This window comes from Leguminivora glycinivorella, chromosome 9, assembly GCF_023078275.1.
Source record: "Leguminivora glycinivorella isolate SPB_JAAS2020 chromosome 9, LegGlyc_1.1, whole genome shotgun sequence".
NCBI classification, from domain to species: Eukaryota; Metazoa; Arthropoda; class Insecta; order Lepidoptera; family Tortricidae; genus Leguminivora; species Leguminivora glycinivorella.
Genome location: NC_062979.1, coordinates 386576 through 400488, shown reverse-complemented (window position 1 = coordinate 400488; position 13913 = coordinate 386576). Strand labels below are relative to the sequence as shown.

Here is a 13913-nt window from a genome sequence, read left to right as displayed (position 1 = left end):
CATTATTATCCTTTATTTTACAATTATACATATGCTAAATTAGTATCCCCATTTAAAACACAGTGCTCTCTTGAGTCTACTTGAACTTGCTACTTATACCGGATCTAGCGGTGCACTAGCAAACCATAGATACAAAGTGCAAAGTTTAAAAAAGTATCCTCTTCCGGCCACCATCTTTTTGATTTCCCTTGTTGTCGTTGTCAGTTCGGCGATTTTGTAAAAAAGCCGCAACCATGGGTCGTATGCACGCACCTGGGTAATTTCTTTATTAAATCGTCATATTTACAAGTTGTGCTATCTAACGATAGTTAATTCTCCGTTTTCGGATATGTAAAAGTGATTTTGTGACAGCAACATAACCTATAAGACATTTGTGCCTTACCACATGGCTTGGATAACGAGTGTAATTTCTGTTTCAGTAAGGGTATTTCCCAATCGGCACTGCCGTACCGCCGCAGTGTCCCCACGTGGTTGAAACTGACCGCTGATGATGTCAAGGAACAGATCTTCAAACTTGGCAAGAAGGGTCTCACCCCCTCACAGATCGGTGAGTTCTGAAGATGCTCGTTTTATGGTGTTTTTATCTCATGAAGTCTTTTTTTGATGAAAGAATCAACTGGACAACGAACATTTAATGTAAAATTCCAAATATTACAGGAAAATTCAGCAACACTTCAAATTTATGACTTAACTGCATGGTATTTTGCATGTCACGTTTATAGTAAAATCGCAAATACTCCTTCAACCTCCTGTTATGAATATTTATTACTTTTAATCACGATTCTGTATTATAAGCCTGACATAGTAACAAGATTACCCGTCACCAGTTTTAATTTTTTAGTATTTACTGCAGATTTTCTAGTAAAGAATAGGTGGAATAACGATAAGGAACCCTGTTCATTTGAAAAGAAATTGAAAGGTTGTCATGTGACCTCATTATTTGGGCTCCAGGGATCCTTTAGGAAGGCAAAAGATCGGCCTGAGTGGAGAGCACTGCAACATACAGCGACTTATGGTGGTCACGACCCTCAGTCATGAGGTTTCGACGAAGAGGAAGAAGAATGTGACCTCAGCAAAGCTGTGAAATGTGAAGTGTAGCAAGATTTTTATCAAAGAAAGACTAGCCTTCATGTTTTAATTTTTTTATCTACAGTTAGCTATTTGCACCATCAACATCACACTAATTACATCCATTCACTTTGTACTCTTGAACATACACATAATAGTGGAATAAATTTCAATTCCAGGTGTCATGCTTAGGGATTCACATGGAGTTGCCCAAGTCAGATTCGTCACCGGCAAAAAGATCCTCCGTATCATGAAGGCTATGGGCCTGGCCCCCGACCTACCCGAGGACCTGTACTACCTGATCAAGAAGGCTGTAGCCATGAGGAAGCATTTGGAGCGCAATAGGTTTGTCTATATTTCTTACTAGCTTTTTCCCGCGGCTTTGCTCACATTAGATTCGAAAATTGCGGAAGGCTCCATACAAACTTCCACCCCCCAATTTAGGGAAGGGGTGGGTTAGAAAGAGACAAAAAGCAGCCTATGTCACTCCACCCCTTCAACTATCTCCACTTAAAAAATCACGTCAATTTGTTGCTCCATTTTGCCACGAAAGACGGACAAACAAACAGACACACACACACTTTCCCATTTATAATATTAGTATGGATTATATTTGTTGATATGAATAATATAGTATGGGCATTCATTTGCTGCAGTATTATTATAGATTTTTGATTCATAATAGCCCAATATCTAAATGCAAGTGCTCACCAGTATTATTAAATAAGAAGAAAATATTAAAAATGAACTATTTTTATTCATGCTAAATGCTAGAAGAAAGTGTCAAATTAAGTTTCAGCAATTTCATGCTGTATTGTACTGGTACTGGCCATTATTGAGATGCATTTGGTTTGTTTGTCACAATGAATTCTGGTTTCTTATATGATTCAGATTTTGCTATTTTGTTTTAATGGTGACGCAGGTGAAGTTTGTGATTTTTGTGTAAAAAAATATTGAGTAATATTGTCACTAAAGATCCCTTTGAAAGATTGGTTCAGTGTATTGATGCAAGGGCTCCCTTATTAATTATAGGATATATTTACACATACATATATTCGCGCCTGTATTCCTAAACGGGGTAGGCAGAGCACACGAAACTGATAGTTTCAGTGACACTCATGGCAAATTAAGGGGTTAAAAGTAAGAAACATTTTTCTTTTTTCAGTGAAATTACTATGAAACAGTTTTATGTAATTGATCAAAATTTAAGATTGACTGACTGACTTGACTTATCTCTAAGCTTAGTTATTATACAATTTGCATGTTCTAAATGTTATTTTGTTTAATTTCCAGGAAAGACAAGGACAGCAAGTTCCGCCTGATTCTCGTAGAGTCCAGAATCCACAGGCTCGCGCGCTACTACAAGACCAAGAGCGTGCTGCCCCCCAACTGGAAGTACGAGTCCAGCACCGCTTCAGCCCTGGTGGCTTAAGTTTAAATAAACTTTATAAAACACCTACTGTTGTCTCATTTCCTTACAATGTATGATTAAGTTTAATTTTTTGGCTAGGTTAGAATCGTCCCACGATAAGTTTGCAACGATTTTCACAGCCTCGCCAGTGCAGATGTTATTTTAAACGTCAAATTTTGATGAAATTATGACGTTTACTTAACCCTTGCAGAGGCGGGGCTATTAAAATCTATGCAGACTTATCGTGGGACGATTCTAGTACCCATTTGATTTTTAATGAAATTATGTGAGTGTTGGCAAGAGGGACTACTGTACAATGTACATAGTCATATATTTCTTTAATTGAATATTAGTACTCTACTCCTGCCCTTCATCTGAATCTATAGTCTACTAATATTAATGTAGAGCTGGTTCATCAGTAGAGGGCTTAGATATCAATATTTTAAAAATACTTTAAAGATAACAATTTTTCAAAGTAGATATCTTTTACAGGCTTTATTTTTGAGACACAAAATAAAATAGTGCCTGACCTGACAGTTGGCCCTCTTAACACTTTCGAAACCGGGCTCTACGCGGCGCTACGACATTTTCGCTACATACGGGGAAACCCATGTAATCGGCTACGCTTCTACGAGCGGTGTACCCGACAGTCGGGTTCTTGGTAGTGAAAGTGTTAAAGAAGGTCTTGGTTATTTTTATGTCACCTGTCATTTCAAAAACTGTCCACTCAAAATATAATAAAATGCCACTTGTAAGAATTTTGTTACTCTGTAGGCCTAGCACAAGATTGCCGCGAGACAGTCTTCTAACTGTATAAGTATGCACAGTCATAATATCTTGAGGCAATCATGTGTTAACCCTGCTGGATACAAATTGCAAATGGGATTGTGTGGAACTTCAAAGGAAAGGCATTAATTCCATTGTTCTTATAAAATGTATTTCTTAATGACTAATAAACATTCTTAAAGAAATATCACACAAATACAAAACTTTTAACATCACACTAACCTCAACAAAATTATGAGAACATTAGACAATTTTATAAACTATATCAGCCTCAACAGTAGATTACAAGTTATAGTCCAGTGTATAAATTGATTAAATGACAATAACTTTCCCAAAACACTTATTATTTTTATGATAGACTTCCACTATACTTGGCTTCTGAGATGTCACCAGTTCACATAATATTTTCATACACTGAACTATAAAAACTTATATTAACTTAATATAATTTCTATACATAAGGATTCCAATTACTACCATCCTCAGGATGCAAACTGTTCGTAATCAGTAACACAACATCTACAATCCACCAAATACCCAGCCCACCCAGTGTCAATAGCTTCCCGACTGCCGTCCCAGTCTGTCCTAGACAGAACCTGTCCATACCCAAGAACCCTAGCAATATACTGTAGATCAACGTCGTAGTGAAGTAATGCCCAGAGTATCGCACACAAGGGAAACCTTCACGGAGAAAATTCCTTGGACCATAACATTCGATGCCTTCCAACGGCTTACATTGCGCTTTGGCCTTTTCTACATCTTCGTATTTAACACCTCCAAACTTCACGCAGCCATGCCCCATCGCCTCTTTAGCTGATTGATTGCCTTTGTGGTCTACAAGCTCATTGCAATCCAAGAACTCCATCGGAAGAAAACTGCATTTGACAAGAGGTCCTAAAGGATTAAATGGCTCTAAAGGGACTGGTGCGCTCTCTGATAAGCTGTAGGGTATCACGGCAAACAATATTACAGCCACTTTTAATATAAATTCCATCATTATTTACTATTTCTCGTAAATGAAAATATGAGGATGAGGAACCATTTGATTTGATTATCTGTCACCCAATGACGTTCGTATTTTTTTTTCTTGAGAATGTTTGGATAGCCCCAAATTTTGACCTAGAGATCTACATACTACCGGATAGATAACGTTGTCCGGGGCGGCCGTGTGTTAGCGTTTTTAAAATTGTATTGAAATCAAATTGAAATGCGATCCGGTCGGGACCAGAGATTTCTGAACGATTAAAAAAGCTGTCATATTGACATTTACATCCGTAGGATTGGCCGTGTTTTTTTGTAATGATTTTGTTGGATTTGTCATTCCCAAAAAGCTGAAACTGGGACGATATGGAGGTTTTTAATAAGTTCTATTCATCGGTCAGTAATACAGTGTCTCAGTTGTCGGGTGTGCTGCCCGGGAACCCTGTAACACGAGAGTTCGAGGCTACGCAGTTCATCGCCAGCGCTGGCCCTGGTAATTTCCTCCTACTACACATATTTAACTATTAAACAACGGTTTTCTTGGGCATTCTAATCTATAAGATACCGCTTTGCAGGTTTACTATGGAAAATTTACAAAGGGTACAAGAAATCCACAAAACAAGAAGCCTCCATATTTGTGTTTGAGAAGAAGTTACTTGACAGGTTCACAAAGGCCGATCGAGACATCATGCTAGACACCTTGAAGCGTGGCATCGTCCAGCTCACTAAACTAAGGCACCCTCAGATCCTAACAGTCCAGCACAGCCTTGAGGAGAGTAGGGAGAGCTTAGCATTCGCCACGGAACCTGTCTTTGCAAGTTTAGCTAACATTCTTGGTAATATGGAGAATATGCCTCAGCCACCGCCTAACCACTTAAACAACTACAAATTATATGAACTAGAGATCAAGTATGGTCTAATGCAAGTTGCAGAGGGATTAGCATTTCTACATAATGATGTAAAATTACTTCATCACAATATTTGTCCAGAATCTATAATAGTAAATCAACAAGGAGCTTGGAAGATATTTGGGTTTGACTTCTGCATTGCTAATCAAAGTTCCCCAGGAGCTGCTCCGTACTGGCCTTTTAACGAGTATTGCCAGGCCATGCATGCACTAACCCAGCCGTCCCTGGACTACCTTGCTCCGGAGTATATTCTCTCAGCCTCACACTCCCCGGCTAGTGACATCTATTCTCTGGGCATGCTGATCTATGCAACACACAGTCCCAACCACCAGACTCTTGGCAACATCGGGAGTGACTATGGAAAGTTTAAGAGGTTTGCCAATGAGTTGAGGAATCTCTCTCCGTCCCGGTTGTCCTGTGTGGCCGACGGGCTCAGGGAGTATGTGAAACTGATGCTTAATGTTACTCCTGAGCTGAGGCCTGATCCACATCAGTTCCTGAAGGTGAGAACCATTCAAATTGTTTTTAATTAAAGATGCAGCTATTTATATTCAAGTAAACTTAATTTCAGAATAATTATTTATTTATTTAAACTTTATTGCACAAAAGAACCACTTGATGTACAAAAGGTGAACTTAATGCCATGAGGCATTCTCTACCAGTCAACCTTTGGGCAAACCAGAGAAGATTGTAGGGGATTTTTGGTCAAAATTTATTTTTTTATACAAGCTCTTATTGGGAAATTGGGGAAAAAACAGGCCTCTAATATATTGTGACAATTGATCCTATGTCTAAACACACAAAGTTTGCATTGTTTTATCACATCACAGAGTACCCAGGGCAACATCCTGTGTCCATTTTCTAGACATTATTTTACTCCAGTACTTCTAAAGTATAATAATACATTGTCATTGTCACCCAATAAACGGTTATTTTCTGCTGGGAAGGCACTTTTAGATGCCCATGAATGAATTGAATTCCTACTTCATTAAAAATCAATAAAAGTCAAATCATAATTCAATTAAATTGTACCTATCTCTAATGATAATGACCTGATACAAATTTTTGTCTTAATAAATCAAATATATTTTATATTCCAGATACCATACTTTGAAGATGTTGGAGTTAAAACCCTGAACTACTTAGACTCCTTATTCCAATGGGACAATCTGCAAAAATCTCAATTCTACAAGGGCCTTCCTCAAGTCATTCAAAAGATGCCGCACCGCATCTGCATCTACCGGATCCTGCCATGCCTGACTAAAGAGTTCGTGAACGCTCCCATGGTGCCATTTGTGCTCCCAAATGTATTACTAATCGCTGAGAATTCAACTAAAGAGGAATTCGTAAAGTATATCTTACCGGTATTGAAACCGGTGATGCTAATACAAGACCCCATACAGATACTGTTAATATTCATGCAAAAGATGGAGTTATTGCTAAAACTGACGCCGGGCGAAGAAGTGAAGACAGATATATTACCGATGCTGTACAGGGCCTTGGAATCTGATGCTCAGCAGATCCAGGAGCTATGTTTGTCAGTGCTACCAACATTTGCATCGCTTATTGACTACCCAGGTAATTAAATCGCTTTTTACATAACTTCCATCAAGGTTTTCAGAAAGAATTGTTAAATGAAATGAAATATTTATTTCAGACAGGTGTCCATATTTACACAAAATATTAGTAGATCAAAACAATAAAAATAAAATTAAAAAACAATAAAATAAAATATCTTACGCTAGTGTTAAGAGAAGACATAATGCTCATTAGATCTAACATGCATTGACATCCAATGAGTAATAAGAGGGCTATCAACCCTTTCTGCAATCACCCTCAGGAGAGAGACGCCACCCTCTTACGCAACACTGCGTGGAAGCCATCCGTGCCCCACTCGGCGAACATTCCCGACACCATTCCAGGGCAGCCCCAACAATCCCCTGAAGGCATTGTTATATTGAATACGCAGATCACCAAAAGTCCTTTTGGTATAGTTGCTCCACAGGAGTAAAATGTATCTTTTCAAAATGTACACTTTTTGATTAAATTATCTGATTCTGATGCCTAAAGGTTAAGATCGCCATTTAGTAATAAAACTACCGGTTACTACTGTATAATAAAGAATACTATCGTACAGTATGGCCACTCCCGCTCCCCGATGAAAGTGCCGCCCACCCCCTCTCGGTTACCTCACAGTTACCGCCTGTCACAAACGCGAACAGTCGACCTGTCATATTTCACTTATACAAGCATAGTACGCGTTCACTTACACGAGCTTAGACTGTGCTAGGAACGCCTCTTTCATATATTTGATCGCCAGTGTCCGAGGTGTGATGTTACCCTCTATCTTCAAACAATTGTTTTCTTAAAGCTATATCTTCTATTCTAAGTGTAATAAAGAGTATCCTATCTAACCATCGTAACCAAAAAATTGTCGCCCCTGACGCTGCTTGAATAGTCTGTTATATAAGTAGACTTGAAGGCCATGATGATGATTTTTTTTTATTTTATATCATATACGTTACACAGTACCTATGACAGTAAAAACCAAAGCACTGAGTAACTAAAAGTACAAAAAGCATAAAAAATAAACAAATAAAAATAAGAAAAAATAAACACATCACAAATTAACTAGATTTAGGTGACAACGTAACGTCGAGGCTTCGTTTGTCGTCTGTCCGGGCGTAGAAATCGGCAGGTTGCCCCGGAACCGTCGAAAGACTACACCCTTCGGCCACATCTAACCACATGCTTTATTCCCAGCAATGAAGAACGCGCTGCTCCCCCGCATCAAGAAGCTGTGCCTAGGCACGAGCTACCTGGCGGTGCGCGTCAACTGTCTGCTCTGCGTCGGGAAACTTCTGGAACACCTGGACAAGTGGCTGGTGCTTGACGAGATCATCCCCTTCCTGCCGCAGATACCTTCGAGGGAGCCTGCGGTGCTCATGGGGATTCTAGGTGAGACTATAGCATATGACCTCTCTGCCTGGTGGTGTGGGTCAACTGTCTGTTCTGCATTGGGAAACTTCTGGAACACCTGGATAAGTGGCTGGTGCTCGACGAGATCATCCCCTTCCTGCCGCAGATACCCTCCAGGGAGCCTGCTGTGCTCATGGGGATTTTAGGTGAGACTCAGATTATAGTATATACCAGTATGTATGTCTAAATTGTATAAATGGCATAGGGCGCCAATTGCGACGTTGGCTTGATTTTTCCATACAAGTTTCAATGGGAGCTTCATTTCTTACATTTTCTGTTCTTTAAATTTTCCGCCTCTTAGCCACTGTTATAAAGCAAGCTGGCTGTGATATTTCTTACAGAATTTCACTTGTTTTTCACATGGTTCCTTAATCTGTGGGCGTCTGAATTAGGATGTATGGAACGACTGATGCTTAGGTACTGTTCTGTGTTTAGCTTCTTAAATATCAATTCATTTTGATGGTAAATTTGTACAACCTACCAAATTCATACACACCAAAAATCATTCATCATTGAGCAACAGAAAAATCCTGAGTTGAAACTTGAGTCTTGAGTCACTAAGCTATGCTAGCAGGTCGGAAATCTCTTGACTAAGGGCCGGTTGCATCAAACCGTCTGTCACCGTTAAAGCGTTCGTTAAATTTTATTGTAAAGGAAGTTCCATAGACGTCTGCTGCGTGACGATGATGTGTCTGTCAAATGTGGTTGATGCAACTGGCCCTAATTCTTACTTTCCCAGGAATCTACAAGCTCGCCCTAAGCCACCAGAAACTCGGCATCACCAAGGAAGTGATGGCGACCAAGGTCCTGCCGTTCCTCATGCCGCTGTGCGTGGAGAACGGGCTGACGCTGAGCCAGTTCAACGCGCTCATCTCACTTGTCAAACAGATGATCGGGAAGGTGGAGGCGGAACATAGGGCCAAGTTGGAGCAGCTCAACTCTATACAGAACGAGTCCAAGTAAGTTATTTATTAACTATTAGCCGGGTCCACACTGGCCGCACGCTTCGCGAGGCAGTAAACATTCACGATTCACTGCAATAAATATGTGCTCTCGTGCAGAACTATTTTGAACAGCTGACCGAGGCGTGTGGAGCCGGTTATTCGAGTGTGTGTTTTTTTTAATGAACATTATTATAATTAGAGTACAGAAGGCGAATCGTGTGATGGAAACGAATAAATATGAATATTTTGTGTCAAGTTTCATTTAAATGTATTCAGTTGTTTTATTAAATATTCATATTGTATTTCTCTAAAAGCCTACATGGTGTCATCATCCCCCTTGCGTCATCCCGGCATTTGCCACGGCTCATGGGAGCCTGTGGTCCGCTTTAACAACTAATCGCAAGATTTGGCGTAGGCTCTAGTTTTACGAAAGCGATTGCCATCTGACCTTCCAACCCGAAGGGTAACTAGGCCTTATTGGTATTAGTCCGGTTTCCTTCACCGAAAAGCGACTGGAAAATTTGAAATACCTGTAGAAGCCTACTGAACGTTTTTGTTTTCACAGAGGAATGGAGGCGCTAGTAAACTCCACGACGTCTCCGGACACGCTAGTGGCGGCGCCGGCGCCGGCGTCCGACGTGGAGCAGCTGTTCGCGGGGCTCGGCCTGCAGCCCTCCGCCGCTCCGCCTGCCAGCTCTCTCCCTGGCGGAGTCTCGCTCACGGCCACGTCGGGGTCGCTCTCACTTGAGGATAAACAGAGGTGAGTGAAGGGCGCTAGTCTATTCCACCGGTGCACCAGACACTAGTGTCAACCCCAAGGCTCGGAACCGATTTATTTTTTACCGGTTAAAACCGGTTTATTTTGATTTTACTCCGAACTTTTTAAAGAACGCGAACGTTGTGAGAACTTTATTTTAACCGAAATAAACCGGTTTATTCGACGAGCGGCGAGACGAGACGCACCTAAATACCTACGTTCACACAGCGAGTTTTTTTTGTTTGGTTAGAACAGTATTACCTATCCTATCATACTGCGGAATAAACCGGTTTATTTTGTTCTAAACCGGTTAATCGAACGAAACTTTTATAAAAGAGTTCTCCTAAAAACCGGTTTAAAAATAGCGGTTTTTCGAGTGAAAACGAAATTTAAAGGTTTGTCCTCAAAGGTTTGTGTCGCTTACAGCAACGTCGCTGTCACTTGAGGATAAACATGTCAGTGAAGGATGTCACACAGGTACAATGAGGAGGCACACTGACATTTTATCCCGCCAGACGGCGCCTGTGCAAGTGTCTAGATATGTCACTGTCAGTCATATGTGAGAGAGAAAAAAATATCATCTTCTCGCTCTCACGTATGAAGTTCTTTATCTGTGCAATGGACTAATAAGGCGGCACCATTTGTCATAACCTTTGAGTGTGCCTCCAGAATGACAGTGACATACGTCAACAAATTTGCAAACGTTTACACGTGATTTGAGGGTAGTACGAAAAGTAACCGTATTGTTTTCTGAATTCACTGGTAATGATAAAATTGATAAAAGAGCAACTACCTGGCAATAGTAATGTATTTTGAACTTACTAATTACACACTCTATGGGTGGTTAGGTATCTGCTTAAATAAAATAAAGGCGTGACACATTAAATCTAAAAGTTATATTGCTATCTCTAGGCTCTTTTCTTATCAGCTTGAGTCATCCAAAACAAATAATACTCGTTCACACAAACCGGATATAGGATCCAATCGAAGTGTAATCTTTCCACGAAATTTTCCAACTACAGAAATTACATTCATCTATGTTTCGATTTGAGCCTAAAAGTGTCTCTCTTCAACATAAGTGTTATGGGATAGCTGAAGTTGTACTTTTAAATCCAGTAAATTTTTATGCTTGGCGTAGCGTTTATCATTCTATAATCATTAATAGGCTGCGTTGACCTCTTAACATTAACCAGAAAGTCCAGCGACGTGGTACAAAATACTTACCAGCCATACTTTCTTTCCAGAATCGCTCAACAGCAGAAGGTGGCGCAGAAAATCAACCACCAACCGCTCCCCACACCCACGCCTATCTCTAAACCGCCCCCCTCCCGCCCTGTAGACTTAACCTCCTCCCTTTTACAGTCCAACCTCAACCAGCTCGCACACAAACCCTCCCACACTACCCCAAATTACAACCCCATACTGCAATCCTCAGGAGCGTCACCGCAGTACCAACAGTATAACCAACAGTCTCCGAGCACACAGTTTAACCAAATACAGTCTCCAAATTCACAATTTAACCAGTCTGCAGGCTTCAATCCTCTACAGTCTCCACAGTACAGCATACAGCCAAACTACCAGTTACAGAATCAAAATCAGCCATTTTCGGGTCCAAATTGGCCGCCGACCGCGCCCAGTGGGAACTTTGATAACAAGTGGGCGAATAATCAGAACAACCAGACGAAAATGAAGCAGGATTGGTCGGCGTTTGAGTCGCTCCTGCCGACCAGTGAGAACGGGAATGTGAAGAAGAGTGATAATGAAATGATGGATTTGTTAAGTTAGGTTTTGAGTGGTATTTACAATTGAGAAGTTTTGGTACGTCATGCTCCACGGCAGCGCCACCTTAGCTTTGATGAACATAAACATATGGGAAAATATCTATATAAAGTCTATAAAATTCTAGACTAGTTAAAAAAATATCTATGTTTCTAGTTTCGTCGTGAGCTCTTATATGTTTGTGGCGCTGCTGTAGAGCATACTCCACAGCAGCGCCACCATAAAATATCAATTACTGCATATGGTACAGGCACGTATATGGCTTCAAATAATTCTATAACAATTCTATATTGGCCTAGCTTACAAAATCCCTACTTTTATTTTGCTTGTAGGAAAATACGATGCCACAAATCTTTTATAACAAATAATTATCGCAGCGCCTTAATAAAAAATCAAGGCAAACACACTAACAATTTTGCCGAGATTTTCAATAAGGCGCTGCGATAATTATTTCTTACAAAAGGTTTGTGGCATCGTATTTTCCTAAATTCAAAATAAAAGTAGGGATTTCGTAAGCAAGGTCAATATAGAATTGTTATAGAATTATTTGAAGCCATATACGTGCCTGTACCATATGCAGTAATTGATATTTTATGGTGGCGCTGCTGTGGAGTATGCTCTACAGCAGCGCCACAAACATATAAGAGCTCACGACGAAACTAGAAACATAGATATTTTTTTTACTAGTCTAGAATTTTATAGACTTTATATAGATATTTTCCCATATGTTTATGTTCATCAAAGCTAAGGTGGCGCTGCCGTGGAGCATGACATGTTTTGGTATCATCTAGGATCATCCCATTTGTTTGTCAACTTCTTAAATTCGTCGCAAATTCTTCAATCATCACTTTTATAAGTACATCTGTAGTTTTTGACCATGAAAACTTGATCAATAACGAACAGGACGATCCAAGATGATACAATCATTTCGTAAGAAAGTCCGTATTTGATATACAGGACTAAACTAGTACACCTATAAAATAATCATTCCACGGCTGTTTTGTACGTAGTTATTGTTAAAATACTTAGGGTTCATTGTTGCACTGCTTCATATTATGTTTTTTATTTCTGAAAACGACACAAAGTCGATAGGGTTAGTGCCCACTGCGGGGCATGGGACTGATGGGACCCAACTTTATGTGTATATCGAGCTTTTCATACCTCATGCTATCATAATTTGGAGAAAGACTATCATTAGATTGGTAAATTATATATTTATTGGCAACTTATTATTTATCAAATTGACAGGTACTGGTATGCTTGTTAAATCTTATGAATTGTGTTAGTTGTTTAAAATATTCTAAGTTGCTTACTAATAAAGGCTATTAAGTTTAAATATGTGAGATCCTAACATGTACTTAGTATCGTACGAGTTTGTACGGAATGCATTTCACCTACTTTTTTAATGTTTAAAGATAATTATTTTCCTTTGTTATAATAGTTAACTCATGTAACTGTCTCGATTTTAAAAATATCTGAAAGAAAAAATATATTTTATTGTGACATTACTTAAAAAAATCAAGTTTGTACTTGTACAAAGAAATTTCGACCTTAAGTAATAGTGGCCAAGGTTAATTTTTATTTGGAGCACACGGTTTACTTCTAAAATATATTTTATTATAAAAAATAAGCTTTATAATGTTTGATATAGATGAAATGATATTTAAATTACAGGAATAACTACAGATGTATGTAGCATGAATTCAATAGACATGTAAAATATAAAATATTTTATTTAACAACATCGATTATGTTAAAAACACGATTTGATCTCTTATGAACTAATAAACGACGTAAATACAAATTATTTAGTATTTATTTAAGTCTTATATGTATAAATACTGCAAAATATGGCAATTTAGAATTATACATATACTTATTTCCAAAACGTTTGAGAAAATACTGAGTTATAAGACACAAATAAAAAAGAAGAATTCGGTTGTAAAACTGGTAAATAAACGATTAATCAGTTATTTTGCTGAACGAAATGCTAGAAATAAAAATATAATCTAAAAATACTTTTTCACCTCACTAGCTCGGAAAGAACATTTTTATTCTTTAAAAATAGATAGCAAAATCGCATTTTATCCACAAGAGTGCAAAGAATATTTGAAATCCGAACGTGTCATTAGTTACTTTTTTTAATATAATTTCTTGTAAAGGCATGTCCCAGACAGGACAATTTTCTCCCTGTGCTTAAATTGTCTTAACAAATCATGTGATGCGAACGTAAAAATAATTTCATATCGAATTGTATCCGACTAAAAACATAAAATTCAAACAATTTTATAACATGATTT

At 38.9% G+C, this 13913-nt stretch overlaps 3 protein-coding genes across 3 annotated transcripts; 2 read left to right on the top strand and 1 right to left on the bottom strand.

Moving 5' to 3' along the window:
• The first annotated feature begins 102 nt into the window (after positions 1-102).
• LOC125229484 (40S ribosomal protein S13) lies at positions 103-2525 on the top strand. Its single transcript, XM_048134333.1, has 4 exons — positions 103-256; positions 420-547; positions 1248-1413; positions 2362-2525. Exons 1-4 carry the CDS (start codon positions 234-236, stop codon positions 2498-2500), a joined length of 456 nt encoding a protein of 151 aa, XP_047990290.1. The 5' UTR covers positions 103-233; the 3' UTR covers positions 2501-2525.
• Positions 2526-3394: 869 nt separating this feature from the next.
• Positions 3395-4341, bottom strand: LOC125229674 (TM2 domain-containing protein CG11103). The gene has a single exon (XM_048134576.1). The coding sequence runs from the start codon at positions 4260-4262 to the stop codon at positions 3717-3719; it is 546 nt and encodes a 181-aa protein (XP_047990533.1). The 5' UTR covers positions 4263-4341; the 3' UTR covers positions 3395-3716.
• Positions 4342-4443: 102 nt separating this feature from the next.
• Positions 4444-11646, top strand: LOC125229670 (SCY1-like protein 2). The gene is made up of 7 exons (XM_048134571.1): positions 4444-4739; positions 4822-5657; positions 6255-6732; positions 7918-8112; positions 8873-9092; positions 9643-9837; positions 11079-11646. The coding sequence occupies exons 1-7, from the start codon at positions 4613-4615 to the stop codon at positions 11617-11619; spliced, it is 2592 nt and encodes an 863-aa protein (XP_047990528.1). The 5' UTR covers positions 4444-4612; the 3' UTR covers positions 11620-11646.
• The last annotated feature ends 2267 nt before the right edge of the window (positions 11647-13913 follow it).